The sequence below is a fragment of the Penicilliopsis zonata genome, assembly GCF_001890105.1.
Source record: "Penicilliopsis zonata CBS 506.65 unplaced genomic scaffold ASPZOscaffold_4, whole genome shotgun sequence".
Lineage (NCBI taxonomy): Eukaryota > Fungi > Ascomycota > Eurotiomycetes > Eurotiales > Aspergillaceae > Penicilliopsis > Penicilliopsis zonata.
The window spans coordinates 828,850-852,545 of record NW_019208914.1 but is presented as its reverse complement, the minus strand read 5'-3'; the positions used below and the strand labels follow the sequence as shown (position 1 = coordinate 852,545).

Below are 23,696 nucleotides of genomic sequence, written 5' to 3'. Positions count from 1 at the left end.
ATAACCCGCCAGACGCTTTTCCCCAACGTTCGTAGCAGGGAAATTATCCTGTGCGTCAGCTTGATTGATATCCTTCTCGGTGACTTACTGCCATGGCTTCCCACCGTGCTGACGCTAGCACTCTCCTCGACAACCGCGGCTACACTGGCCCTCTGGTCCGTGGCGTGAACCCAGCGACACTGTTCGAGAAAGCCGTGCGAGATCGCATTACGGACTCTTACTATTGGAAGGAGCAGTGCTTTGGTCTGAACGCCGCGACTTTGTGCGATCGTGCCGTCGAGCTGACCTGCCTGGGAGGCACATATGGCGTTTCCGAAAAGCCAACTCCCTTTCTCTGCCTCGCCTTCAAGCTGCTCCAGCTCGGACCCGACCGCGATATCATCCTTGAGTATCTGAATTTCACAGACCCCGGGAGCGACTCGGATATGGATAATGGGAATGACCCCGCGAACGGGGTGGTGAAGACTGAGGGTGACTTCAAATACCTGCGGGCTCTGGCTGCCTTCTACGTGCGGCTAACCTTCGATGCGGTGGATGTGTACAAGACACTGGAGCCCCTGCTTCTTGATTATCGAAAACTGAAGCGTCGAGTACGTGACTCGTTCGTCCTCACGCACGTGGATCAATTTGTCGACGATCTCCTGACCAAGGACCGAGTGTGCGGAACCAGTTTGTGGAAACTGCCCCCGCGGCAGCAGCTAGAAGACTTGGACCTCCTGGAAGAGCGAATCAGTCCATTAGCGGCCGAGATAGATGATTTGGACGAAGATAATGAAGATGACCGTGCGAGCGAGCCCAGATCTCAGGGAGAAGCGAGCGATGATTGAACCGCTTACTGCAGACGCCTGCCTTATCATACTGCAGATAAACCTATTTAACCTACGAGATACCCCGTCTCATATCCGACTTGCAGGGTCATCATCCACCAAGATCCAAACCAGTTTCTTGCCACAGACCCGGCCCTTGCGGAAAGCCACGGCTTGCTTCCATAGTCAGCTGTCTACGAGAGAATTATCCAAAACACCAGTCGATAGAAGACACGGGCTGTCTGCCTACTATACGCAGCGCTCTCTAGCAGGAGAAAGAATGACGAGAAACGGCCTCTACATATGAATATTTACCTTCAATATACAGACGTTGACTCGCTTGCGCTAGTTGCAACAAGTCAAGAATAAATAATGCATCAGATATCTTAGGGTCCAATGGCCCCCTTTGGAAGTATCATATCATGAGGCTTAGACGTTTAAGAGCCTTGAATGTATTTATAAGTAGAAAATCAGATACGGAAACCGCACTGCAGATTGTAAAAATGAAAAAAGTAAAAAAGAAAACAAAGGGAAATCCCAAAGAACCTGTGAAGATTAGAATCCCTGCTGACGATGCCATTTCTGTTCCCAGCCCTTGAACCACGGGCTTTCCTCTAGCGTTGAGACTTCCCAGTTCTTCACAACTAATCCCTTGTCTTCTTGCTCCTTTGCCCATTCCTCAAGCTTGGGGAGCACAACATGCTCGACGTGCCATGTACTCTTGTAATCCATCAAATTCTTCTTTCCCTCTTTCAGGAGCTTGGTGATCAAGGCAGGCACGCACGGCTCGTCGCGGAATTCCGAGACAGGGGTAAAGAGTGCTTTGAAGTTGAAGACCACCCCAGCTGACAGCGGGAGCCGGCGCAGAGTCTGCCAGTCAACGCGCAGGTGGCAGTCATCAAGACGGAGGTCCGGATTCTGCGATAGCCGATGAAGCTCGTGCGGATCGCCTTTAGGCACATAGAGTGGCTTGCCGATCTCTAGGCCCCAAGAGGCGCGCTGGATCGGCTTGTCACACGGCATCTTGGTAAAAAAACTGCAAAGAAATGAAGGTCATGTAAGTTGGATATTCTCGGAAGGACTCAGGGACAGCCTAGGCATTACTGACCGGTCCATAGAGAATTGCATCTTCTCTTTATAGTCCGGAATGGTCTCATGGATTTGGTGGAGCTGGAGGCCAATCTTTGAGGCCACGTTCCATCCCAAAGCAGAGCAGATCACTCCAGCCCGGAAGAAGTAGTAGCCAGTCTCATCATCCCGCAGCATTATCGCAAAGTCTTCCGGAACATTGTCGATGAGAATCTCCAAAGGATGTTTGGCCCTGATATTCTGCTCGGTACCGAGAATGCGGTTTTGGAGGATCCTGTTGTCCACGATGGAAAAGTATTGGGGATATCGAGCGCATATGAATTGCAGAACCATCTCCATGAGCTCCTTGCACGCCAGTTCAGAGCCAGGCAGATATCTCATCACGTCTGTTCCATATTTGGCGTAGATTTCCTTGCGTTGGGCGATCCGCTCTCTATATGTATTCTCGAGCTCAATCCACCAATCTGTTTCCATCTTGGTGAGCGCTGCCGAAAAGAAAATAAAATTAGCGATGCCATTTTGAATTCATTTTCCTCAGATTGATAGTACGCACACATAGTTTGATGGTAGGCCCATCTAAATGGGCGGTAGGGTCTTGGTAACGCCTTGTCTATGTTGAACTCCAAATAAGGCTGAGGCAAAGGCACACCACTCAGCTCTGCGTAATTTGGAAAGTCACCCAATGCTTTGATCTCTTCCACCGAAATTCCTGTTGGGGTATATCTTCGTCCAGGACTTGTTCGGTAATCTGCTGTCATAGGGAGCACGAATTTCTTGATCTCGTCTTCATCGACATCCCGCTGCGAGACTCCTCGAGTAGTTGACAAGAACTGTCGTCGTTGAGGGGGGAGAGCTTGGGCATAGCTTGCGGGGGGAGAAGGCCTCGCAGTGGCCTTTTTGTCTGGCGAGATAGATCGCGGCGGTGTTCCAGCAGTGGCGACCCTGCGTCCTCGGAGGCGCACGCTGGTCAAGATGGCCTTGCCGTAGACACGTTCCAAAGTAAGACCGACTCCAGTCAATGCAATTACTGCCAGCACTGCCAGCCAGAAGTTCTCCATGATACTGCTGAGGGTTATACAAAGGGCATCTAGAATGGTTTTTGTGGATAAGTCCCTCCTTTCAACGGTCACGGCTGGTCAAGATGATCCCTAGGCTGACATGAACCGATATGCAAGGCTTGCTCAAAAGAAAACCCCATGGAAATTTATAGTAGAAAACCGAGTCACTCCGCTCATATCTATATTCTTCGGGAGGAACTTGGGAACTTGAAAGACTGGGGATTAGCCTGTTTTTCTTTTACCGTCTTTGGTCAGAATATGCAGACAACAGATCATTAGATAGATAAGGCAATTGTCGTACCGGTATACCCCAGGACTCCTCCAGATGCTGATAAGGATGAGACCATAATCCCCTTTATGAAGTGCCAAAGGCCCAATCCAGGCGGCCGAATAGCAAGTGTTGATATCATAGAACCACCATTCTTTGACTAGCGATACTTCGCTTTACCAGTCTCCTTCCATTAGAGGTACAATCTTCTCGAAATCCCATGGCCGAAACAGGGTGTCGATTCATTCCAGTTCTGTCTGTGTTGAGAGGACTGGCGATATCGAACGGGCAAAGAAGCCAGGAGGGAGTCGCGTTCCGAAAACGGCAAAATTGTCCCGGACTGCTGTCAGCTCCACCTCATTGACAACGTCAGGACATCCATCCACCAAAGATTTAGTATTGATAACCATCATCAATCTGAATACTGATAAGAATCAGAATCAAAGAAGTTTCTTTTATAGAGTAATAGCTGTCAGGCTGTGCTGATCTGACTAAGACTGAGTGACTCCCCGGGTCAAAGGCAACTCACGCAGTCAAAGCCCTTTGTTGAAGTGACAAACAATCATGAGTCTAATATGGATAGTAAGTAGCAGGTGATTGTTTCTGATGTATAGGTTTATCAATGACTGATTGTTACAGGAGATAGGTCAAAGGTAACCCACACATCCTGACCTCATTGTTCATTGTTCACCTCTCAATCAAAGGCAGATACTTCACGGAGCATGCTTTGGTTCCGTCCTTGGGATGTAGATGCTTTGATATCTTGATTGAGAAAACAATAAGGATTGTAGTAGTATACAGTCTATTGTTTCATTTGCAGAAATCCCCACGGAGGAAAACTATATAAACTGCAAAAATACTCCGTCAAGATGACAATACCATCAAGCTCAACAATCTCTTAATCGGATACTTTGAAAAAATCCTTTTGCGAGCACGCTGACGACGAGTGACCTGCAATTTTGAATTCGTCTCTACTTCCTACAATGTCTTCCAGCAAAGCCCCTGGTACGTCATTCAACTCTCTCCCTCGTGAATTGGTCCTCGAGATCGTGAAGAATCTCGATGCACCGTCAATGGCTCATTTGGCACAGGCAAATTCGGGTCTTTACAATCTGTTTTCCGACCAGCTACCAGCTGCTGGGTGTGAATATGCACTGTCGGACACTGACCGTGGATTCCAGAATGCAATCGAAATGGGCAACATTGCTGCTGTCCGCAGCTTTCTCGACCTGGGCATCTCGGTGGATGCAGTGGATTCGTACAAAGTTAGCTTACTTGCTATGGCAGCTAGCTGCAACCAGATTGAGGTAGCCAAGCTGCTCATAGAGCGAGGTGCAAAGCCCTTGGATGAGTACCCAGCTCCTCTCGCACTCGCAGTTTTGGAGCGGGATCTGTCAATGGTGACTCTCCTCCTGGATAACGGAGCAACGATGTCTTACGAGGCCGCGCTTTTCATCCTCTCGTACTGTGATCTGGACACTTATAAGCAGATCAAGTACCAATTCTCTGTGAAACGCGGAGACGTCTTCGGCAACACCATGCTGCAGCGTGCTGCAGAAAACACCAAACACTCTGAAATCTTTCATCATATTGTTGCTGATCTTGATAGCGACGAGTATTCGCTTGACCACCGGAATGACCAAGGCGAAACAGCTCTCATGGTGGCTATTGATTCTTGTAATCTAAGCGTGGTGAAACTCTTGATCTCGGCCAAACATCGCGATGCAGCCGGTCTCCGTCTGCACTCGCGCGATGGCAACTATCCCATCCACAAGGCAATCCTAGCCGGCAGCATGGAAATGGTCAAGATGCTTGTGAAGGCTGACCCGGCCGTTGTCATCGACAAAGGCGCGCTCAACCAGACCCCCATCCACCTCGCCGTCGAGTGCAACAAGATGGAAATCCTCGAGTTCCTCTTCCGCAACGGCGCAAAAATCTCAGGCTACAACACCCAGGGTCTTCTCCCATTGCATCTCGCCGTGCAGCACCGCAACACCGCCATGGTTAGGTTCCTCCTTCGATTCGGCTCCCCCAATATCACTAATTCCGCCAACGGTCTGTGCCCCTCGGACCTGGCCCGCCGTTTGAAGTATCATGGCACCGCCTCCATCATCGAGCAGTGGCCAAATATCGACCCCTCCCTGTATAGAGATCACCCAGACGGGCGGCCCATCTACCGCATCTGAGTTGTTATTATTGATGAAAAAAAAGCCCTGCTAAGTTTTCTTCCCACGTTGTTCCCTTTTTGCTAACTAGAGAAGCAGTCTATCACATCATATCATCCTTGATATTGTTCCTGAGCTCCTGGGTTTCCTATGTATATTGAGCAGGCGAGTTTGGTTACAATATAACCAGTTCACGGATTCCCATCGAGTTAGATTATCATGAGAGTAGATCAATCACCTTCATTAACTACTTCTAGCTATATAATGAACATAATGAACATGACTAAATGGATATATTAGTAAGAACATGCCACAAAGTTCTCCAAGGTCTATTGGACAAGTTTATGAGATCTGATGGTAGTCTCCAAGAATCAGTAATAAGGCGGAAGAACCTCATTTGATTCATTATTAATGTATCTATCTAGCTATGCTGAAACTTTATGTGCTGAAAAACTCTGAACAAGATAGGAGAAAAAGAAAGGTACAGTACATAATTGGAGGAATGATAATGATGGTAAACAGACAATCTGGCAAATCCGCTAAAGGAGTAGGAATTGGGGAAAGGAAAGGAAACTTTGATGTATTTACGCGGCAGGTCCTGAACATATCAGCTAGAAAGCTTCAATGTACATGTACAGGGAGGACTGAAAATGGGGGAGATCGAGTCAAGGTGGAGAGAGAGAGGGGGGATAGAGAGAGGGAGAGAACAGAGACGTTGATCCATGGGTGACCAACTGTTTCCAGAGATGCCATGGAAAACACAGCAATGCAAATCGTGAGTCATATCGGCGTATCCGTCTATTGAAAGGCACAACGCCAGAGTGGTTCAGAGGTTTGGACCCACTGCTTTCCTGCCAATGTTTCATCCATATCCTCCGTGCAACTTTGAGAATGAACGAGCCGGTAGAATGATTCTGGATCTGGCGAGGGGAACAATGAAGGACCGGAAGTAGTCGGTGTTCGGTTTGCAGTGGATAATGAGGAGGCTAGAATAGGATGACGATAAAAAATGACCGAGGATAAATTTGTGACAATGGGTATCATGACACCATGGTTTTCGCCGTGCCGTGCAAAATCAAGAGCGGAAGACAACTGTTTTCAAAGAGACTTAAAAGAAAACTTCAGGAGAAATCAAGTTTCGAGTTTCGCTCAATCCGGATTTGTCAACTAAAGCAGGGAGAACAAGGTCAGTAACGAGACAATTGTGGCCTTGATTAATAGTAGTTGACTCACCCGTAACACTGGTCTCGAGTAGTCCTCATTGTCTTGAAGAGATACACTGCTGTCCCGGCGACCATTCGGGTAAAGGACGGTATCCGTCTTCATGCGATTATCGGTGAAAATGCCCGGACGGCCAGGTCCAATGGACGACCCTGCCGACAGGCTGTGACTGTGGTTGTCTCCGTACGTGGCTTTCATGAAGCTCATCTGTGAGCCTTTGCTATGACGTCGTCCACCAAACATGACTGTGCCGCTGGGGTCATAATCGGATCCATGCGTACCTCGTGAACGACGTTTGGCAAAGAAAAACCAGAAGAAAATAGCGGCGAAGAGTGCAATTCCGCCGAGGCCTCCCACAACGATACCGGCAATATCTCCACCGCTCAAGCCACTGTTGTTTGATGAAGACTTGGAAGAAGAAGAAGAAGAAGAAGAAGTGGAGGTTGGGGAAGAATTGTCGATTGTGACGGTTTTCACTTCACCCGCAACAGTCTCGACTGCAATCGTCTGGGACTCTGTACTAGTAGTGGTTTCAGAAGTAGTAGTTTTTGAGGTTTCAGAAGTAGAGGAGGTCGTGGACGTGCTCGTAGCCTAGAGGAAGATGCAACGTTAGCAAGTCAAGTATCATCCGACCATCATATCCAATCTTAAAAAGAGACAAAGGAAAAACAAAAAGAAACAAAACACAGCATTGCCTTCATATACAGCTGGAAGCCATACAGATGTGCTCTGAGACGTAACGCTCGACTCCGAATCGGAAGTCGTATCAGTTACGGTCACAGTCTCGACCTCAGGCTCCGCACTAGTGGTAGTGCTCCCCTGTGCTGATGTTAAACCAGGGAATCACGAAAGGATCGCACCCGATTGACTGAAAACAGCTAGGAAGGAAATGACGAGGAAAAATGTATTAAAGAACCAAAAAAAGACACTTACTGAAACTGTTGCGGTGCCGGAAGGTTCATGGGAAGACATCGCAATGTATGCGTATAAGGTTTTGGCTGCATTGCCGCAATGGTCGGACGGATAACCGGGGCATTCGTCGTCGCATTTGGAGACATTTGTAGTAGTACTGGAGGCCGGTGCGTAATTTGAGCACCAGCAGTTCTTATCGAGAAGGATGCCAAAGGCGTAGTCGGGATCACAAGTGGTTTCACAGAGACCGTTGGACTGGTAGATACTGTAGTCTTCCCACACCATCAGTCAGTATGTCAAGTCTTGACCTCGGAAACAGAAACACCACGTACTCGCTGTGAACGAGGAACCCGTATTCTGCGAAGAACAGTATTCAATGGCCAGAGACGTCGTGGTGATTGGCCATGTCACAAGGGCAAGCAGCGACGCCAGAGCCAAAATCGAGATGGAAGAAGACATTTATTGGCACCTCGCGCTCCGAGGAGCGTCTTGACGTTGGTCCTGAGCCTTCTGAGAAAAGTTCTCTGTATCCTCTTCCTGCCGATTGATGGGAGGTATTTTATGGGCGAGATGGCGTTATTGATGTTGAACGTGCTATCCGTCCTGTAGCCAAGATCTAGGTTGATGTATAATGAATGAATGTGACGAGATGAGAGGAGGCGTCAAACGACAGAGTCAAATGGGTTCTGCTTGACCGATCTATCACACCACGATGATCAGTATACTCTCGCCAAAGACGACAAGAGAAACAAAGCAAGTCAAGGTCTGGGAGAGCGGGGAATCCACGGTGTGCTTTTTGGAGCCCAGCGAAGCACGATCTCCTTCCAAGACTCTGAAGAAATACCAACGCACCTTTCCTTCACCTGCAGACCAAATGCAGGAACCGGCAGCATTGACGAGCGTGGGTGAGGAAGGACAGAAACGAGGCGACTCAGGCACTCAGTAACAGAGGACGGACATTGGTTTCGACGGGGAGGAGAGAAAAGGCGGTGGTATGAGCGAGTGACGGATTCGGGGAGCTAAGAAGCGATCCACGGCAGAAACGAAAGGACGCAGTAGGCAAGACAGGGAAAGGAAGGATGGGATAGAGAGGGGGGGCGGGCAGGCGATGAAGGAACGGACACGGTTAGTTAGAGAACGGACGATGTTGTGTGCAGATTCCAGGCGCAGAGAGGCCGGCCGGGAGCCCAGAGCAAGAAATGGCTTGAATGTACGACTCTGCCTAGGAAATTGCTCTGGAAAAGATCCGGAACACCCGCAGCAGAGTGGGTAACGCTGGACGAGTGGTGAGATAATAGGAGGAGGAGGCGTGCATTGGCCTAGTGAAGGAGACGTAATCCAAAATTAGTTAGTTACTACTAGGTACGTCCGTCCGTACGTCACAGCAGATAGGTAAGGTTAGGTTAGGTAGGTAGGTAGCTTAGGTAGTGTACTAGAGTACTGTATACATTTGATTGTCAAGAATCAAATAAAATGGTAATCATCTGGCAGCTATCATATCTGAGAGATGACTATTTCACTGTAGTAGACAGACTCCAGCGCTCGACTCTGTTGGAAAAATTCCGGTGTGGATAGTTATAAAATTATTAAATACGGTCCTCCCCGCCAGTAACTCCCATGTAATGCTAGTTACCCCGTTAGGTCCCTGTGTAGAAGGTACGGAGTAACTAGGTACTACCTGGTACTACTAGGTAACTACTAGATACTCCGTACGACAAATAACTTACTCAGTGAGGTAGGTACCTTAGTACTCCGTACCTGCTCCTGCTACCTAAATGCTGTTGATATGGGGCCACTGTATTATTACTGTAACAAAACAGCTAGGGACAGGCCGATCACTCGAAGCTGATAAGAATAACTCAGGACTCTTCCCAAGGTCAAAGGAACCTGAACTGACTGGTTATGCCTTCTCTGTGGCAGTTCTTTCAATTCAAATCGCTTTGGTTTCTCCTCCTTTCACTTTCGTCTTTCCCCCGCCCTCCTCTTCTGTCACTATTCTCTTTTGTCTGGTGTTTGTTGTGCTCTGGTTTGCTGGTTGTCCCCCCTACGCGAGACGAGTCCGCTGGTGCCCTCGGTGGAGCCTGGATCAACGATTATTATTGAGTTCTGACTCTCTTGACACGCGGCACTTGCTCGACTTGATCGACCATCGACCAGTCACCAGCCAGCCACTCACTGTCTGAGACAAGGCCACGACTGCAGATCGCTGTGGCGCGGCGAACCTTCTGTTCGCCGGAGCCGTTACGTAGGCATCAGCCGAATTAGTAGGTAGTCGATTAACTAGTGCACGCAGACCAAGATGAAAGAAGACGCGACCGCTTGAGCTTCTCGATACAGGGGCTGATTTGTGATCATCTAGAACGACGACAGACTCCCGACTCCGGAGTCTCGTTATTATTATTATTAGCAATTGACAACAACAGGTTGTGGATCTCGGGGAGCCCGCTCGACAACCCAAGGTTGGGCGATTTCCAGACCCATGGACGAGACGCGGTCGAATAGCATATAACAAGGCTTGACGGTTGTACTCTGTATAACTACAACTAAATTGATTCACCAGCCCGGCTTACAGCATTAGGCGGCAATCAACCCGACTCCAGAACTCACTCACCTCAAAGTCGAATGCTATTATAATATGGATCCGTTCGCGATTCTGCGTCTAGAATTCTCCATCGGCACCATTTGCCATAACCACCCAATGGAACATCGTCATACATGAACAATAATACCGCCCACTTTCTTCATACGAATAACAAATACAAGTACTACTCGAGTTTGAGGCTACCTTCTACCTAATTTTCTTTGACGCTTGAGTGGCAGAGGGACAAATGGAAGTGGAAGGTCGAAGAATGATGAGCTGTCGGCGGCGCGCTCATATGACCACCTTCTTTGTTTCTTGTTTCACCGAGGTGGACGCTTTCAGTATCGCGACGGAGTTAAATCATCGAGCGCGATGATATTCCGTCTATATCCCGCGTTCTATGTTCCCGCTGGCACAGAATACTTCTCTCTGTGTACACCAGGTACCCATGATTGGAACATAGCTAATGGTTGACTTGCATGTGCAGGTTTGTGTGATCGCTTCGGATTCTTCCCACTTGCTCCCCGCCATCCAAGTCGAAGCCTCGGGTCCAGTGAAGAACAAGGACTTTGGTCCCATGCAGCATCAGAGGTCACGACTCACCAGAGCGTACCCCGTCTACAGTGGTACAAAGTTCCCAGCCAAGGCTACTCCGGATGGCCAATGGGCTATGGCCCAATCGAACCCCGCCTGTGATATGCATGTCTTAGCACCTTTAAACCACCAACCAAACACTCGGTGATAACGACTTTTCGATGAATACAAACTGCCACCTGCCATCCTTGAGCCCCTCCTCTCTTGATAAGCTTTCATGCTTAATTAGCAAGATGGTCATATGCGCATAATGTAACTATATGTCATCATAGCGATATCTCCCTCCGACCGAGGACCGAAGGGATCTGAAGTTGCCTTTTTATCTATTATAGTGTGGCCATTTTGGTCACACGTGCAGAGTACTTACACTATCAGCTAATATAGAAGTACAGGATATTATCTCTATATAGTCAGACACCAAGTTTCCAATGGTCGCAATTCCCTTTCAATTGTCTTAAATGCTGCCGACAGAGCATCAATAAGTGGATATTATTCGATGATACACCATCCAAACCAGCGTGATGACAGTCATGTTTTTTTCGGTCGAATACACAACCGGACCGAGTCGATGAGATCATTCGCATCTCTGGCCCGATGGCTCTACTCCATATTCAAAACCCACCAAGCCACTGCCATCACGATGATCACTACATGAACAACAAGGTTAATTTTGTTTCAGAATTAGGTGGGCTCCTGCGCTCAATAATAATCGTGTAACTGATCCATACTACGGAGTACGACTATGGAGCAATGGAAAGCTTTTATTAAAACCTTTGCAGACCCATATACTCCGTATATACACGCTGTTCGTACCACTACTGGGTCATCTGTGGCTTTGTGGCAAATTACCTCCTGTTGATCAATGCCAAAATCAAAATTTGATCTGCCATCCATATTCTCGAAGTATCTGTGACTATTAGTTATGGTTATGATATTACAGCGGTTAAGGCAGCACATATTATTTTGATATTATTATCAACTAACTTCATTAGTACTGACATACAAGATATGATCATGTGTTTTCACTTTATACTCTATACAACCTTCATATGAACTACCGGTTGCATAATGCTGAAACAATCGGATAGTCGTCAAACCTTGTCCTACAATGCGAGTCGGCTCCACATTAGTATTCTCATTTCGGTGCCAAGTTAGATGTACGTATATCCTACGCAGCGTATACATGACTTGGATAGTTACAGAGTAGATACTAGATAACTATTTATCAGTAACCCGAAGTTATTATAGGACGGAGTACGAAGGTATCTCTCGTCTCCGTGCTCAATGCTCTATAACTAGTTCACTAGCAACTAGCTTAGTGGGTATGCTTAATTGACATCAGGGGCCCTGCATGACGAATTACCTTACCTACCTAGTATTCTGTACTCCGTACGTCGCTCATCGCTGTCAGACGTGATATGTTCCACCAGCTAGTTAACTATCCCCTGTACAGTGGCATAACAACTCCCGTACTAGGGTGCCCCGTACCTACGCTTACCGTCTCGAACGTGCCCGACGAGAAGACCGCCGACCATCATCAACGACGAGCTCCTCTTCCTTGTACCTGATCTCGTCCCATGAGCGGCGCGGGGCAGGCAGACGCTTCCGGTCCGAGATCGCAGGAAGGGGAGGTGGTCTGGCCATTTCTAGAAGTGGAGGCGGAGGCGGTGGCGGAGGAGCGAGAGCAAGAATAGGAGCAGGAGGCATAGACAGACGTTCACGGTGGATCTCGTGGATTCTCCTGCGACGTGCTCGGCGGATTTTGTCGGATAGTTCGACCAGCGCGGCAATGTCCTCCTACAGAGTACGACTGTTAGAGAGAGGGAAATAATGATTGAGGGTTAACTGGATTTCTTGGTTTCACTCACGTATCGTAGGTAGGAAAAGACATAGTAGAAGAGTTCTGTCTCTTCGAACTCATACCCGGAGCGCTCGATCGCCTCCTTGACGACGAGGTCCTTTGTGATCTCGGTCCACAGCCGGTCTCGTTTATCCTTGATACCGGTGTACCGGCGTGCAATGCGTCCACGGTCTGCCTCGATCTCGTCGTCGGTGGACTCCTCCCTCTTTTCGTCGAACTGAGAACGTCGGATTCCGGGGGGCACGTCGACGATCTCCAATTCTTTGATTTCCTTTTCGTATACTTCTCCTCGCCGGAGCGAGGTTTCTTCCCTTCTGCGAAGGCTGCCATGAGCTTGCCATACGTCACGGTCGAGGGATCGTGGCCTGATTTCCGAGATCATAATCTCCTTTCTCTTTGTCTCGTCCAGTGATTCCTGAGATCGACGACGCACAGGTGAGGGCGATTTGGATTCCTCCTCTCGCGGACGCACGACAACGACATCTTCCCGTGACGACCTCCCTCTTCTCCCACTCCTGATATAGCGTTAATTGGTAGAACATATAATCGACTCCATTGAGGAGAACCGACGTACCGAGTTTCGCGGATCTCCAATTCCTCAAAGCTGTTCTTCCGAGACCGAGGGCCTAGACTGGGATCTCGAAGAGGGGGGTGATCAATTTCGTATCCTGGACACGAGTCAGAGAATACCATCTTCCTCCCTACTTCGGTGCCTTACCATGATCTATATGCCGGTGATGTGTGACTATCTCTTGATGGATGGATGGAGCACGAACAACTGGCGGTTCTCTTAGAGGCGGGAGCTCAGGCGAAGGAGATTGATCTTCTTCAATGAACTCTTCCTCTTCCTCTTCCTCCTCTTCCATCTCGTGCGGTCCGCGAATGATTTCTCGCCGCTTTCTTCGGAGAAGAAACTCTTCGTCACTTCGACGATGCCGAGAGCGAGACTGAAAGCCTGTAGGCTTTCGGTGCCCATCGCTCCCTCTCGCATAGCTCTCCCGATCAGAATAGTACCGGTGGAACTTGTCATCTCCTTCGTATTCCGGCGGTGAGGGTGGTCGACGTTTGGATCTTCGATCGTCTTTCCTCTCCCGACGAGATACTTCCTCCTCGTCCCGAGGTCGTCGTTCACGTTCAGAAAAGACCTCCTCTCGCTCCATGTCCCACTCGACTGACTTTCTTCTTCTACCTTTGTTGTCTTCTTTCACAACGAACTCTTCGCGCTCTACTTCTCGGATTGGAGCCCTGTTTTCCTGCAGCGAAGCCCGCCGACCCGCTTCTCGTTCCCATCTTCTTGACGGTCGACGGTGGTAATCTTCCTCCTTTTCTTCTTCGAATTCTTCCTCTTCGTTGTCCTCGTCCCGTCGCAACACCAACTGCTCACTTTCGCGTCTCGGCCCAAAGCTCTCTCGCATGAAATCTGGAGCTGAGTGCTCGCGTACATGCAGACGCTCAAGCTCCCGAACGGGCGGGCCTGAAGTTCGTCGTTGACGATCTGTTTCCGTCTCTCTCTTCTCTTTGAAAACACGCTCGCGCCTAGGCCCGCTTGGGTACCGGTCTTGTTCAGACTCGTAGAACTCGTCTTCGCGATATTCGCGTCGTGATGTCCGCCGAGACATAGCTTGGAAAGATATGACGTTCGCGACAATTTGCAGTATTGCAGCCTTTCAGGTGGACTAGAGAGAGAAAATCAAAGCGAGTACTTGGCCTTCGGGTTCAAACTATCGAACAATCCTATTCCATTCAAAGTGCCACTGAATTCTAAAACGTAGCGGGAAATAATCTGGGTGATTTGAAGCAATTGCACTGTTGACTTTCACCCGAGCGCTGCCTTGGGGGTGATTCGACGTCGACCCCGCGGCTGACGCTGATGTCACCCTGCATGAAACATGATCGACTCTTTTCCAAGCCCAACATGACTTTTTTCTGTTGAGTACTTTTCTACGGCACAAAGGCTTTATGATATCATGTCTGGTCTACGTTCCTGACCCAGATATGCCTCTTGTATATGCTATGAAGATTACCCGTGCGGAACCGTGGATCTGGATTTGTTTACCGTTCGATCCACGGATAATTATGTGACGGAACCAGAGATTGGACTCGGCGCTAGGAGTGTCGATATGGGCATGATCCGAGATAGGGAAGGTGAGGAGCGAGGCATGCCTGGTGACTGAGTGGATGGTTTAACTAAAAGCAAGTCGGGTTTGCCCCTTCTCTGACCTCCCTCGAGCTCCTCGGCCTCTCCCACGCGGAGTCGGACCTCGTGTCTGACGCGCTTGTTGCTGTGGTGTCTCGGCGACTTGCCTGTCTTGAGACTCCAGGTCTTTAGCAAAGTGCCAGTCGTTGTGTTCATCCCTCTCCCACTCATCAAGAGATTTGCTGCATCGGGGACAAGTGTATAGATTCGAAGACAATTGGTCTGGGTTCGTCGGATCTTGATCTTCTGTCTTTTTGGTGAGTTGCTCGTGTACATCGGGTGTTTCTGTGATAGCATCAGACTCGCCAAATAATTCTTGTCCGTTGTTGATATCTGGCTGCTGGTTGAAGAATCGTCTGATCCCACTATTGTCAAGCTTCCGCCTCTTTTCATTTGCCTGTGGTTCCCAATCATGGCCGTGACCATTTTCTGGTTGTTTTGCTAGCTGAGCTATAGACTTCGCCTCTTCGCCTCTAAGCAAGAAGCCGTCGATTGCGCGATTATTCGTGACGCCTTCTTCAAACCCACCGACGCTGAGCGACAGGTTGGCACAGGGCCATGCGCGACCATCACCCACGACCTGACGGAGAAGCGTCCTTGCAAGCTCGTAAAGTTGGATTTCGTCAATCGATTTGGACGCCGGTATGGGGATTTGTCGGGACCGTACCTGTCCTCCCTGGCGATGGTACAAGGTAATCGTTTTTGGACGTCGTCTGTTTTCAAGCACGCCCTCCTCTACAAGGCGGTTGTAGATGTCAGCCGCAAAGATATGCAGCCATTTCTCGGCTTGCTCAGTTGAATTGACACTCGGTCGGAAGGATTTGGCGGACAGCATGGACTTGATCTGCGTTCTGGTGTTGACTTCGCTGAGATCCTCTCCACGGATGATGCCATATAACCACGTGGCAGTATCATCATCGAACTTGGCCTTGAACTGCTCCAAAGACACTTTAAGCAGATCAATGACCTGCTCCGTCCCAAACTCGGCGCTGACTTGGTCTCCCAGTTTGCCTCCCAGCATTCTAATCTTTGTGAACTTGTAGCCACCCAGGAAATTTTGAATGGCGCGGTTGCGAACCACGGTCTGTTTGTTCGGCTTGTTGCAGGCGCTCCCCAACTTAGCAATCATCTTGTTCTTCGCAACCCCTCCAGAACAAGAATAACTCAACGCATCCCAAACAGCCTTGCGAACCGCGCGAACAATCTCAGACCCCAGAAGGATCGCAATATCATCCCAGTCAGGGTCATCAATCTCCATCTCCTTCGTGTCCAGGTCCACAAGGCAATCTTCCGGGTGCCACTCGAGCGCGGTAGTAGGAGGGGGCGGAAGGACAGAAAGTTTGCTGTCCTCATCTGTTGTCACCTGTAACTCGGGGTATCTCTGGAGAAGTAAACCAAACACCAGAGGTGAAAGATCTATAAACACCTCATCAATGCCTGCCTTCTGCAGAATCGCAGGCTGGACATTTCTCCCCGGATTAGCCAGGACTTTGTACCATCTCGACAGCTCTTCCTCGATCACAGAGATGATCTTGCGCGACTCGGCTCGATACGGATCCAAGGAGACCTTGTCGGTGCTGACGCGCTTGAACGCATCGTCACGGTAAGCCCATTTCCCACCCTCGCCTTCTCGGAAGGTCGCCACGTGCTGCAGGATGATACTAGGACAGAGATTCCTCGCCTCGGCCGCGGAGATCATGCGGGAGACGCCGAACGGGCGTGCCGCATAGTTGACCGCGATGAGAGAGTCCCACTGCTGGACCGCGAGCGGGGTGTCGCGCGACGTGCCCAGTCGGACCATTTCACATTGTGCATAGAATCCATCGAGGTCGATGTGTGCGATCACCCGTAGAGGACTCGATGCCGACGCTGTGCGAAGCTGCTGCAGGTTGCGGTGGGTGAACTGGGATCGCTTCACGGAAGATATCGGCGATGACGGCGCGAAGAACGGTTCTGGGGAAGATGGTGACATGATGGACTCGGAGTCATCATGGCGCAGGCTTTCAATGAGTATCCACACAGGTTGATAATCGTTATGAATGACCGTAGTGGACAATAATAATAATCATGACTTGGGAAATGAGCCAGATCCCAGGAATTGTGAGCTAACCTTTTTCGGGTTAGCGATGTTATTCCCCTCTGACTATCAGGTTACGGAGGTACTTAACATACTTACTGGACTGGCGACATGACATCTAGAGTATGGTGAATTCTTCTCGATGCATTTATTGAAGAGCAACACTTGGTTGTTACCTAATATACTATTTTATCTAATATAGGAAGCCCGGTTGCAGGCAGTTGACCGAAACAATTGCTGTACATCTCACTGTGCTATAGCCTTGAACCTCAGAACTACCTCAACAGTACCTGACGACCAGTTAACTATCGGATATCTATATATATACAGTCAAGGGCGCTACAATATAGCTCCTTCTCATGGATATGAGTTTGCCAATTTACGGTATTATGGTTTATTTGATAAACACGAGACAACAGATGGCTACCTAAGGGTCAACTGTAAACTACCTGTTGCCGATTGTTGTCATCGAGATGACTGTCAACATTTACAGAGGTCCAGAGGCTACATTGATCTACAGAGCTATTCGTCATATCACATTGATAGAATCCGCATTAAACGCCTGGCCAGCTATTGGTGATCGGAGGGAATACGGGGCAACCGTTGCCTGAAATGAAGAGTCCCCTTTACCCCGTAAACACAACATGCAACGAAGAGTTTCGTTTGAGGCTGTCGTTTGAGAACTCGGTTCTCCCAGCCTGGTGTCAGCTGAGCTTGCCAGGCTTCATGCACAATTTGTGATCAGTCGACCAGGGGGATCTATGTTATGATATCGACATCAGATGGTCGACAAGAAGGTGCAGCAGTGCAGCTCACCAAAGGAGCCATGCAGACAGACAGAAGACACCTGTCCTGTTTCTATTGCTGGGTTGAGCTCTAGAAGTCCGGGTGTTGGCTGCGTGCAGATGAGATTCCATGACCTATCGAGGCCAGAAAGCCCGGCCTCCTGCTACTTAGTGGCCCCGGTTTATGCACCTTTTGCAGTCAGAAGAAAAAGATGAAGGAAGAAAAACACTGTTTGGTTGGAGCAGAATGTATAGGTAGAGAGTGGCTGGTTCAGATATAAACACAGTCTCATTAGGGTGGGCAGGCGAGACGCGACGGCGAGGACCCCAAACCAGATCACAATGTTAATATGTACAGAGTGTTCTCTATAATCATGGCCACTATGACAGCCAGTCATCAATCAAAAACCCAATTTGGGCCATTTTAAACTTGCCGTCGTGTTACCCTGCACCTGGATTGCTTTGTCGGAAACGGCGGCTGGAGCCTGGTCGGAGGGCGTGGTGCCCAAACCACACGCATGACTGCCCAACTGCCATCCAAGGCGGGCACACGAATGGAGAGCGCGTCTGGACCACACGCTTCTGTGGCAATTTCTGCCTCGCAAGCTGCACAACTCTTGGTCTAGCAGAGGTCAGACCAACTGTCCTGCGGTGAACGGTGACGCAGAAGGCCCTCTGCGGCACGTTGCTCGCTCACCGCGAATCCGTTGCATCTTGACTCATCGAGGCCAGAGCAACGAGACCGAACAGATTTTGCACATAAGAGCATTTGCAGGTCAGATCAAGGTACGCGCCCTATCGAGAGCCAAAAAGATTCCCAGCCTCTCAGCCTGTCTCGCAGCCTTGTGTCGGTTTTGGGTCACTCCGAGCAGCCGGCGCTCGTTCTACGGAGAACCTGCCGTACAGGACTCATCTGGTGGTTCACAACAATAACAAGCGCTTGCATCCTCCTGTCGGTCATGAGACCCCCTGATGGATAGCTCAACGCCTGACAAGACTGCTTTCTCTCCTCCCTCAACGCTCACGGAACACGTACTGCTTGGTGTGCGGGTTGCCGTTCAGCAGCCTCACAACGATGACGGCGGAGTCGATCACAACAGGAATGTAACCCATCTGGATGTGGGCGATCTCCGTCGGCCTGGCATTGGAAGACATGTACGGAGTATTATTGTGCAAAAGATCGGAGGGGTCCCACCCGGTAGGTTGTCGTAGTAGTTTCACTGGCAATAACAATCCTTCTCCGTGCAAAAGTACAGTGCCCTCGTACCTCCGTGGTAGACAAGCGGTGGAGAGGCAGCAGGGAATAGTATCCAGGCTGTATTGCCACCCTTTCTTTCCTCTTGACAATCGATTCTTCCCCCCCAGAAGGCAGGCCTTCTTTCGCCTTCCATCTGGACGCATCAGCCATCCAGGACCGGCCATCCGGACGCGACCACCACCTCGCTAAGCCTTATTAGTCCGTGCATGCTTTTAAAAATTTTAGAATCGGATGGCTCATGCAGACCCTTCCTTTCTGTTGGAGGAGCACCTGGCTTGGGGGGAAGTGGACTGTGCAAATCCGAATCGCCTCCAGCTAGTGGAGTCGTGGCACCAGACACGGCCAGGCAGCCCAAAGGAAACCGGCCCAACATCCCAAACAACCAACCGCAACGCACAACCCTCGCGCTCCCCCCCCCTTGGCGACACTCTCTTATCTCCTTTCCCCTCCCCCCTGGTCTCGCTGCTCTCTGAGAAACTACATTCTGGCATTTTCGGCCAGGTCGTCGACATTTATACCCGCCTGTGTGTGACTGAAAGTGCAAAGTGTGAGTGACAGTTAGAAACGCGTGCACCGGACAAAACCCACTGGAAGAGGCGGATTTCTCTCTCGTTCTCTCCTGTCTCCCTCCTCCCAACAGCCTCTTGCCTGTTTCTTGTCTTCTCCTTCTCGTCACTCAATCTCTCGAGCACCCGTCGTTGCGACCCTCGCTCATCTCGCCAGGAATATATTGTTCGCCCGAGGAAGAAAGAGGGGAAACAAAAACAAAAACAAAAACAAACACAAAACAAACACACCCAACGGCCACAACCTTCCCTGGAGCCTTTTTTGCACTGGATCTCTCCCAACCTCTTGCCTTTGGACCAAGACCCTGGATACTTGAGTCTTCATCTGATGTGTATGAGACACAAGTCGGATTAACCCACCTCGGATTGTTCCTGGACGCCATCTAATAAAGAGACCCCGGACTCGTGTTTTTTTTTGTTCTCAGATCGCCGTCTGCTACTCCTGGATCTCGCCTGTCGTTGCGATTTTGGCCACCTGGACCCGTTTCTCTACTTAAATCCATAATCCTGGTTGCTTCTTTTCCCCCGGACATCATGACTGGTCGCCATTTTGAAGGGCGCCCGGAGCGTCAGAACGAATACTTTGTCCCCGGCGATGGAATCAGTCGGGAAGTCATCCAAGCGGACATTTGCCGCTACCTGGGGAATGATGCCCTCGTAAGGCCTGGAAACCATAATGTCTGTCTCGCTGTAACCCACAGAGGGGATCTCTGTCCCAGTGCTTGAGGTGTTGTTGACTAACATTCCGAATAGGGTCGCCAGGGCTTTTTCATCCGTGCCTACCGGAATCTGACTTCGGTGAGTCAAACAAACGGACACACACACACACACACACACATAAACAACTTAGGGGAAGTTTAACTGACTTGATGCTTGTTGTGACAGGAAATGATTGCTGATCTCAAGGCCGATTCGGCCCGCTGGGAGGCAGATGTTTCGCGTAGGGCTGATCTTGGCTATCCACGAGGTAGTTACATTCAAGATTTGGGCAAGTCTCAGGCACCTAACGTGCATCCAGCAAATTATGCAGCCTCTCCAATTCATGAGTTGCGGCAGCAACAAGGGCCTTCTCCGCCCACATATAGTGCTGCCCCTGCACAGCCATACATGGATCCTTATGCTCAGGGGTATGGGACAACACCCAATCCCCAGTACCCTCCGGCTACCACATATTCTTCCAGTCATTCTCCCTATGGATCTGGACAGCCTCCTTACCAGCCGCCGCAACAGTACTCTGGCCCCAGCCAGCCCGCGGTGACGACCACGGACATGCACCCAACCTACACATACACTAGCAACACTGGTTATGGGTACGAGGCCGGGAGGAACAATGCTCCCAGATACCCAGGACCAGGCTATGAAAATGAATCCGAATTCTCACCCGTCACCTCAGGAATGGCCTATCCACCTACAACTGCCCCAGACCCCCGGATAGGAATGGACCCCAGATATACTCCGGACTCTACATACTCGGAACGTAATAGGCCGCAGCCTGCACGTGAAAGGGAACCTCATCGCCGGCGTTAAAAGAAGTTCTTCCGCCGTCTTCATCATCATCATCATCATCATCATCATCATCATCATCATCACTCTTATCATCTATCGACTTGGAGGAGTCCCTTTGAATGCCATGGGAAGACAGCAGACCTGCCTTTCCTCTTCTACGAAAGTCTAAAGCGGAGGGGTAAAAAACCCTTCGGGACTCTGTTTCCGTCGCTTCTTTCTTTTCTCTTTTTCTTTTTTTTTTTTTACGTCAATATGTTTTGCCTCTCAAGGATACCACCATGGACCTTTTTCTTTATTATGTTATGATATGTTTTCCAGCCCATCAAGGCATGTTAATGGTTTCGACATACACCCTCTCTCCAGGGAATGCCGCCCACACTGCCGTTATGTGGTTCTGCGACGGGTCTGTAATGATGCCTGAAACAAGAGGGAGTCCCATTGGTGCCTTGTTCTTGCCGTCGACGATGCTTTGGTTTCTACTACGTTTTGTCTTTTATGAAGTCGACAGATCAGGTGCTCTGGGGTGATAGGTCGCGCAAAAAAATTACGGCGGTTTTTTGGATTTCTCCTGCTCTAATGACTCTCTGCCGTCTTCTTTTCCGCTAAATCTTTTGTTTTGCTCTGGGACCTTTCTTGATGTACAGGACGCTAACATCTTGGTTGAGGGGGGTGCTTTGGATCATTGTCTTGCAGAAATGATGGATGTTTTTGGGAGTGCCAAGTTGACATTTTCGACTGCATCAACTCTGGAGATATCCGGTATAGCGATGCGGATCATGAACTACATGTAGATATGAGCATTTATGGCGTTGTTGCTTTTGATGTGGCCTTTGCAAACTATCTGGTCTTTTGTGTTATTGTGATTCATGAATCTCCATCCGAATCTGACATCTTTCCTGAATTACCAAAAAAATCACCTAACCTCAGCTCGGATTCTCCGGCATGAGACTGACTCTGTCTGAAGATGCAAGCCACTGGTGTCTTTCAGTCTTGTACCGACACTTATAGAATCCGGAGATTTTCCTCGGTGTATACTCAGCTCTAGGTCTCTGTCATCTTGATAGCAGGCATTTCATTTGGACCCAGAACGGTGTTGTTATCCCTCGACTGTCATCTTTGAACGAATCGCCTCTTCGAACCCGATCAACAACGCCGAGTATGAACTATATGACAGCCAAGGAGTTAGCAGCTTGTAATCGCTTATCTTTGACTCCATCTCGCCAACCTCTTCTACAATGTACAATGCTGTGGATTCATGTGTTTGGATGAAATACCAAATCTAATCTTACTCAGGAGAAAACTATCTATTCTCTTAGTTCCTACAAGATCTTCTCTAGAACCCAAATCCCCAAGTGTAGAGCTTCTCGACCAGAAGAAACAGACCAAAGGCCTACTCATCAGGAAATACTCCCCTCTGCAAAAGGGTATTATATTCCCTGTGTACTCGAACGGCCTCTATAACGGCCTATTTTGTACCGCTATTTTTTATATGGCCCACAGCAGGATGAGGAGTCGTAGCAGGGCCTTAATATCGCAGAAGTTTGAGCACCTCTTCTTGCCCAAGTCTCCTTAATTTTCAACTTTGTTGTATTTGTTGTACTTGTGTCACTTCGACCCAGATTACCCATTTGCTATTGGTTGTACTATGCTTCTTGACTTCGTGATATTGGATTTACACCTGTCTGGCGTCAGCAGATACCCGTATTCCATCTAGCCATTGGATCTGAGCCAGATTGGAGTTGCGAATGAAGGAACATATTCATCTGGATTGTATATCATTTCATGTACAGTACGTTGTAGCACCTTGACCCCAGTTGCAGGGAAAAAACAAAACAAGATAGAGACAGTCAACAAACAAGCTGCACGGAGACAATGGCGTTGGTTGCGCAGTTGATTTGGTGCTATAAGAACACGGAGACGGATCCGATCGGATTCAAGAGCTGTGTGTGCTGTGTAAATTTCCCACTCTGCTGCACCGGAACACCCACGAAACTAATTCGATAGAACGATGTAATTGCACATGTCAACCTCGGAGGGTTGAATATTCTTTCTTTTTCTTTCTTTTTCCTTTTTCGAGTCTACTCGTCGTCGTAGCCTTGGGGGATCACCCGGGGTCCCGTGGGAACTGTAGCAGCATCATTGTTAGCAATCTCCTCTACAACCAGAATGTATATCAAACATATTTCAGCTTTGGCAGCAGAAGCTCTTACCCGGGTATGACATGGGAACCGGAGCCGGGTCAATGTCGCCGAAATACCGGCGGATGGGAGGCAGGGCGACTAGAAGAACAGGGCCCATGGAGCCGACACAGAGAGAATAGAAGATAGCCGGCTTCTCGTGGGAGGCCCAGCGGAGGTAGCGGAGAGGAGTCGACCAGAATTGAGGGTTCGACATGGTGGTCGGTGAGATTGGAATCGAAGATGCGGAGAGCTCAAAAGTTTTGCGGTGGATCGAATCCGGGGGAATAGCGGTCTGATTTCAGCCGACAGGAATGCAATTCAATTGCAGACGCACTCAGACGTAGTGCAGACTTTTTGGACTCTGAACAGAGACGGGTTGTGTGGGTGGACAACGGCGATGCTGCCTCAATGCGACAGGAGGGGGTGGAGGTTCTCGATGGAGGTTGAAAGTGACGAATGCCGATGCGAGCGAAACAAAGTCTTGGCATGCGGACCAAACACGTCGCCTTTCCCCCATTAACTACTACAACGAGGCGGCTCGCGCAACGTCAATTCCAGCCTCGTGTCCTTTT

At 49.4% G+C, this 23,696-nt stretch overlaps 10 protein-coding genes across 10 annotated transcripts; 3 read left to right on the top strand and 7 right to left on the bottom strand.

Annotated features, from left to right (window-relative positions):
• Window positions 1-92: 92 nt before the first annotated feature.
• Window positions 93-827, top strand: ASPZODRAFT_62887 (hypothetical protein; the record flags this gene model as incomplete). Its single annotated transcript, XM_022729110.1, has 1 exon — window positions 93-827. The coding sequence occupies one exon, from the start codon at window positions 93-95 to the stop codon at window positions 825-827; it is 735 nt and encodes a 244-aa protein (XP_022582899.1).
• Window positions 828-1,326: 499 nt separating this feature from the next.
• ASPZODRAFT_92944 (hypothetical protein) lies at window positions 1,327-3,045 on the bottom strand. The gene is made up of 3 exons (XM_022730457.1): window positions 2,449-3,045; window positions 1,915-2,380; window positions 1,327-1,842 (listed from the first exon to the last, which is right to left on the bottom strand). Exons 1-3 carry the CDS (start codon window positions 2,951-2,953, stop codon window positions 1,362-1,364), a joined length of 1,452 nt encoding a protein of 483 aa, XP_022582898.1. The 5' UTR covers window positions 2,954-3,045; the 3' UTR covers window positions 1,327-1,361.
• Window positions 3,046-4,045: 1,000 nt separating this feature from the next.
• ASPZODRAFT_1583626 (hypothetical protein) lies at window positions 4,046-5,670 on the top strand. Its single transcript, XM_022726354.1, has 2 exons — window positions 4,046-4,226; window positions 4,313-5,670. Exon 2 carries the CDS (start codon window positions 4,415-4,417, stop codon window positions 5,405-5,407), a length of 993 nt encoding a protein of 330 aa, XP_022582897.1. The 5' UTR covers window positions 4,046-4,226; window positions 4,313-4,414; the 3' UTR covers window positions 5,408-5,670.
• Window positions 5,671-6,325: 655 nt separating this feature from the next.
• Window positions 6,326-8,104, bottom strand: ASPZODRAFT_1581737 (hypothetical protein). Its single transcript, XM_022726343.1, has 5 exons — window positions 7,852-8,104; window positions 7,541-7,791; window positions 6,958-7,198; window positions 6,620-6,912; window positions 6,326-6,553 (listed from the first exon to the last, which is right to left on the bottom strand). Exons 1-5 carry the CDS (start codon window positions 7,976-7,978, stop codon window positions 6,536-6,538), a joined length of 930 nt encoding a protein of 309 aa, XP_022582896.1. The 5' UTR covers window positions 7,979-8,104; the 3' UTR covers window positions 6,326-6,535.
• Window positions 8,105-11,887: 3,783 nt separating this feature from the next.
• Window positions 11,888-14,456, bottom strand: ASPZODRAFT_1579904 (hypothetical protein). Its single transcript, XM_022726337.1, has 5 exons — window positions 13,274-14,456; window positions 13,130-13,223; window positions 12,563-13,070; window positions 12,063-12,491; window positions 11,888-11,997 (listed from the first exon to the last, which is right to left on the bottom strand). Exons 1-4 carry the CDS (start codon window positions 14,172-14,174, stop codon window positions 12,189-12,191), a joined length of 1,806 nt encoding a protein of 601 aa, XP_022582895.1. The 5' UTR covers window positions 14,175-14,456; the 3' UTR covers window positions 11,888-11,997; window positions 12,063-12,188.
• Window positions 14,457-14,738: 282 nt separating this feature from the next.
• ASPZODRAFT_62406 (hypothetical protein) lies at window positions 14,739-16,724 on the bottom strand (the record flags this gene model as incomplete). Its single annotated transcript, XM_022729072.1, has 1 exon — window positions 14,739-16,724. One exon carries the CDS (start codon window positions 16,722-16,724, stop codon window positions 14,739-14,741), a length of 1,986 nt encoding a protein of 661 aa, XP_022582894.1.
• Window positions 16,725-18,055: 1,331 nt separating this feature from the next.
• Window positions 18,056-18,769, bottom strand: ASPZODRAFT_14520 (hypothetical protein; the record flags this gene model as incomplete). Its single annotated transcript, XM_022725079.1, has 4 exons — window positions 18,056-18,236; window positions 18,312-18,409; window positions 18,519-18,583; window positions 18,640-18,769. The coding sequence occupies 4 exons, from the start codon at window positions 18,767-18,769 to the stop codon at window positions 18,056-18,058; spliced, it is 474 nt and encodes a 157-aa protein (XP_022582893.1).
• A 471-nt stretch (window positions 18,770-19,240) lies between these two features.
• ASPZODRAFT_1582624 (hypothetical protein) lies at window positions 19,241-19,845 on the bottom strand. The gene is made up of 2 exons (XM_022726350.1): window positions 19,681-19,845; window positions 19,241-19,622 (listed from the first exon to the last, which is right to left on the bottom strand). Exons 1-2 carry the CDS (start codon window positions 19,761-19,763, stop codon window positions 19,385-19,387), a joined length of 321 nt encoding a protein of 106 aa, XP_022582892.1. The 5' UTR covers window positions 19,764-19,845; the 3' UTR covers window positions 19,241-19,384.
• A 23-nt stretch (window positions 19,846-19,868) lies between these two features.
• On the top strand, window positions 19,869-21,094 carry ASPZODRAFT_1579923 (hypothetical protein). Its single transcript, XM_022726338.1, has 3 exons — window positions 19,869-20,116; window positions 20,192-20,236; window positions 20,324-21,094. The coding sequence occupies exons 1-3, from the start codon at window positions 19,973-19,975 to the stop codon at window positions 20,963-20,965; spliced, it is 831 nt and encodes a 276-aa protein (XP_022582891.1). The 5' UTR covers window positions 19,869-19,972; the 3' UTR covers window positions 20,966-21,094.
• A 1,697-nt stretch (window positions 21,095-22,791) lies between these two features.
• On the bottom strand, window positions 22,792-23,541 carry ASPZODRAFT_130395 (hypothetical protein). The gene is made up of 2 exons (XM_022722494.1): window positions 23,155-23,541; window positions 22,792-23,069 (listed from the first exon to the last, which is right to left on the bottom strand). The coding sequence occupies exons 1-2, from the start codon at window positions 23,336-23,338 to the stop codon at window positions 23,023-23,025; spliced, it is 231 nt and encodes a 76-aa protein (XP_022582890.1). The 5' UTR covers window positions 23,339-23,541; the 3' UTR covers window positions 22,792-23,022.
• Between the last annotated feature and the right edge of the window lie 155 nt (window positions 23,542-23,696).

Excerpts from the sequence above, each read along its gene's own strand:
- ASPZODRAFT_92944 (XM_022730457.1), bottom strand. The coding sequence starts at position 2,953 with ATGGAGAACTTCTGGCTGGCAGTGCTGGCAGTAATTGCATTGACTGGA. Across the intron at positions 2,381-2,448 it reads GGCCTACCATCAAACTATGT|CGCTCACCAAGATGGAAACA; the intron begins GTGCGTACTATC and ends TCTTTTCGGCAG. Across the intron at positions 1,843-1,914 it reads ATGCAATTCTCTATGGACCG|TTTTTTTACCAAGATGCCGT; the intron begins GTCAGTAATGCC and ends ATTTCTTTGCAG.
- ASPZODRAFT_1581737 (XM_022726343.1), bottom strand. The coding sequence starts at position 7,978 with ATGTCTTCTTCCATCTCGATTTTGGCTCTGGCGTCGCTGCTTGCCCTT. Across the intron at positions 7,199-7,540 it reads CCGGCACCGCAACAGTTTCA|GCTACGAGCACGTCCACGAC; the intron begins GTAAGTGTCTTT and ends ATCTTCCTCTAG. Across the intron at positions 6,913-6,957 it reads TGCCGGTATCGTTGTGGGAG|TCTTTGCCAAACGTCGTTCA; the intron begins GCCTCGGCGGAA and ends TCTTCTGGTTTT.
- ASPZODRAFT_1579904 (XM_022726337.1), bottom strand. The coding sequence starts at position 14,174 with ATGTCTCGGCGGACATCACGACGCGAATATCGCGAAGACGAGTTCTAC. Across the intron at positions 13,224-13,273 it reads TCACCGGCATATAGATCATG|GATACGAAATTGATCACCCC; the intron begins GTAAGGCACCGA and ends ACTCGTGTCCAG. Across the intron at positions 13,071-13,129 it reads TTGGAGATCCGCGAAACTCG|GAGTGGGAGAAGAGGGAGGT; the intron begins GTACGTCGGTTC and ends ACGCTATATCAG.
- ASPZODRAFT_1583626 (XM_022726354.1), top strand. The coding sequence starts at position 4,415 with ATGGGCAACATTGCTGCTGTCCGCAGCTTTCTCGACCTGGGCATCTCG.
- ASPZODRAFT_1579923 (XM_022726338.1), top strand. The coding sequence starts at position 19,973 with ATGACTGGTCGCCATTTTGAAGGGCGCCCGGAGCGTCAGAACGAATAC. Across the intron at positions 20,117-20,191 it reads TAAGGCCTGGAAACCATAAT|GGTCGCCAGGGCTTTTTCAT; the intron begins GTCTGTCTCGCT and ends CATTCCGAATAG. Across the intron at positions 20,237-20,323 it reads CCTACCGGAATCTGACTTCG|GAAATGATTGCTGATCTCAA; the intron begins GTGAGTCAAACA and ends TTGTTGTGACAG.
- ASPZODRAFT_1582624 (XM_022726350.1), bottom strand. The coding sequence starts at position 19,763 with ATGAAGACTCAAGTATCCAGGGTCTTGGTCCAAAGGCAAGAGGTTGGG. Across the intron at positions 19,623-19,680 it reads AAAAGGCTCCAGGGAAGGTT|TTTCTTCCTCGGGCGAACAA; the intron begins GTGGCCGTTGGG and ends TTGTTTCCCCTC.
- ASPZODRAFT_130395 (XM_022722494.1), bottom strand. The coding sequence starts at position 23,338 with ATGTCGAACCCTCAATTCTGGTCGACTCCTCTCCGCTACCTCCGCTGG. Across the intron at positions 23,070-23,154 it reads GGTTCCCATGTCATACCCGG|TTCCCACGGGACCCCGGGTG; the intron begins GTAAGAGCTTCT and ends ATGCTGCTACAG.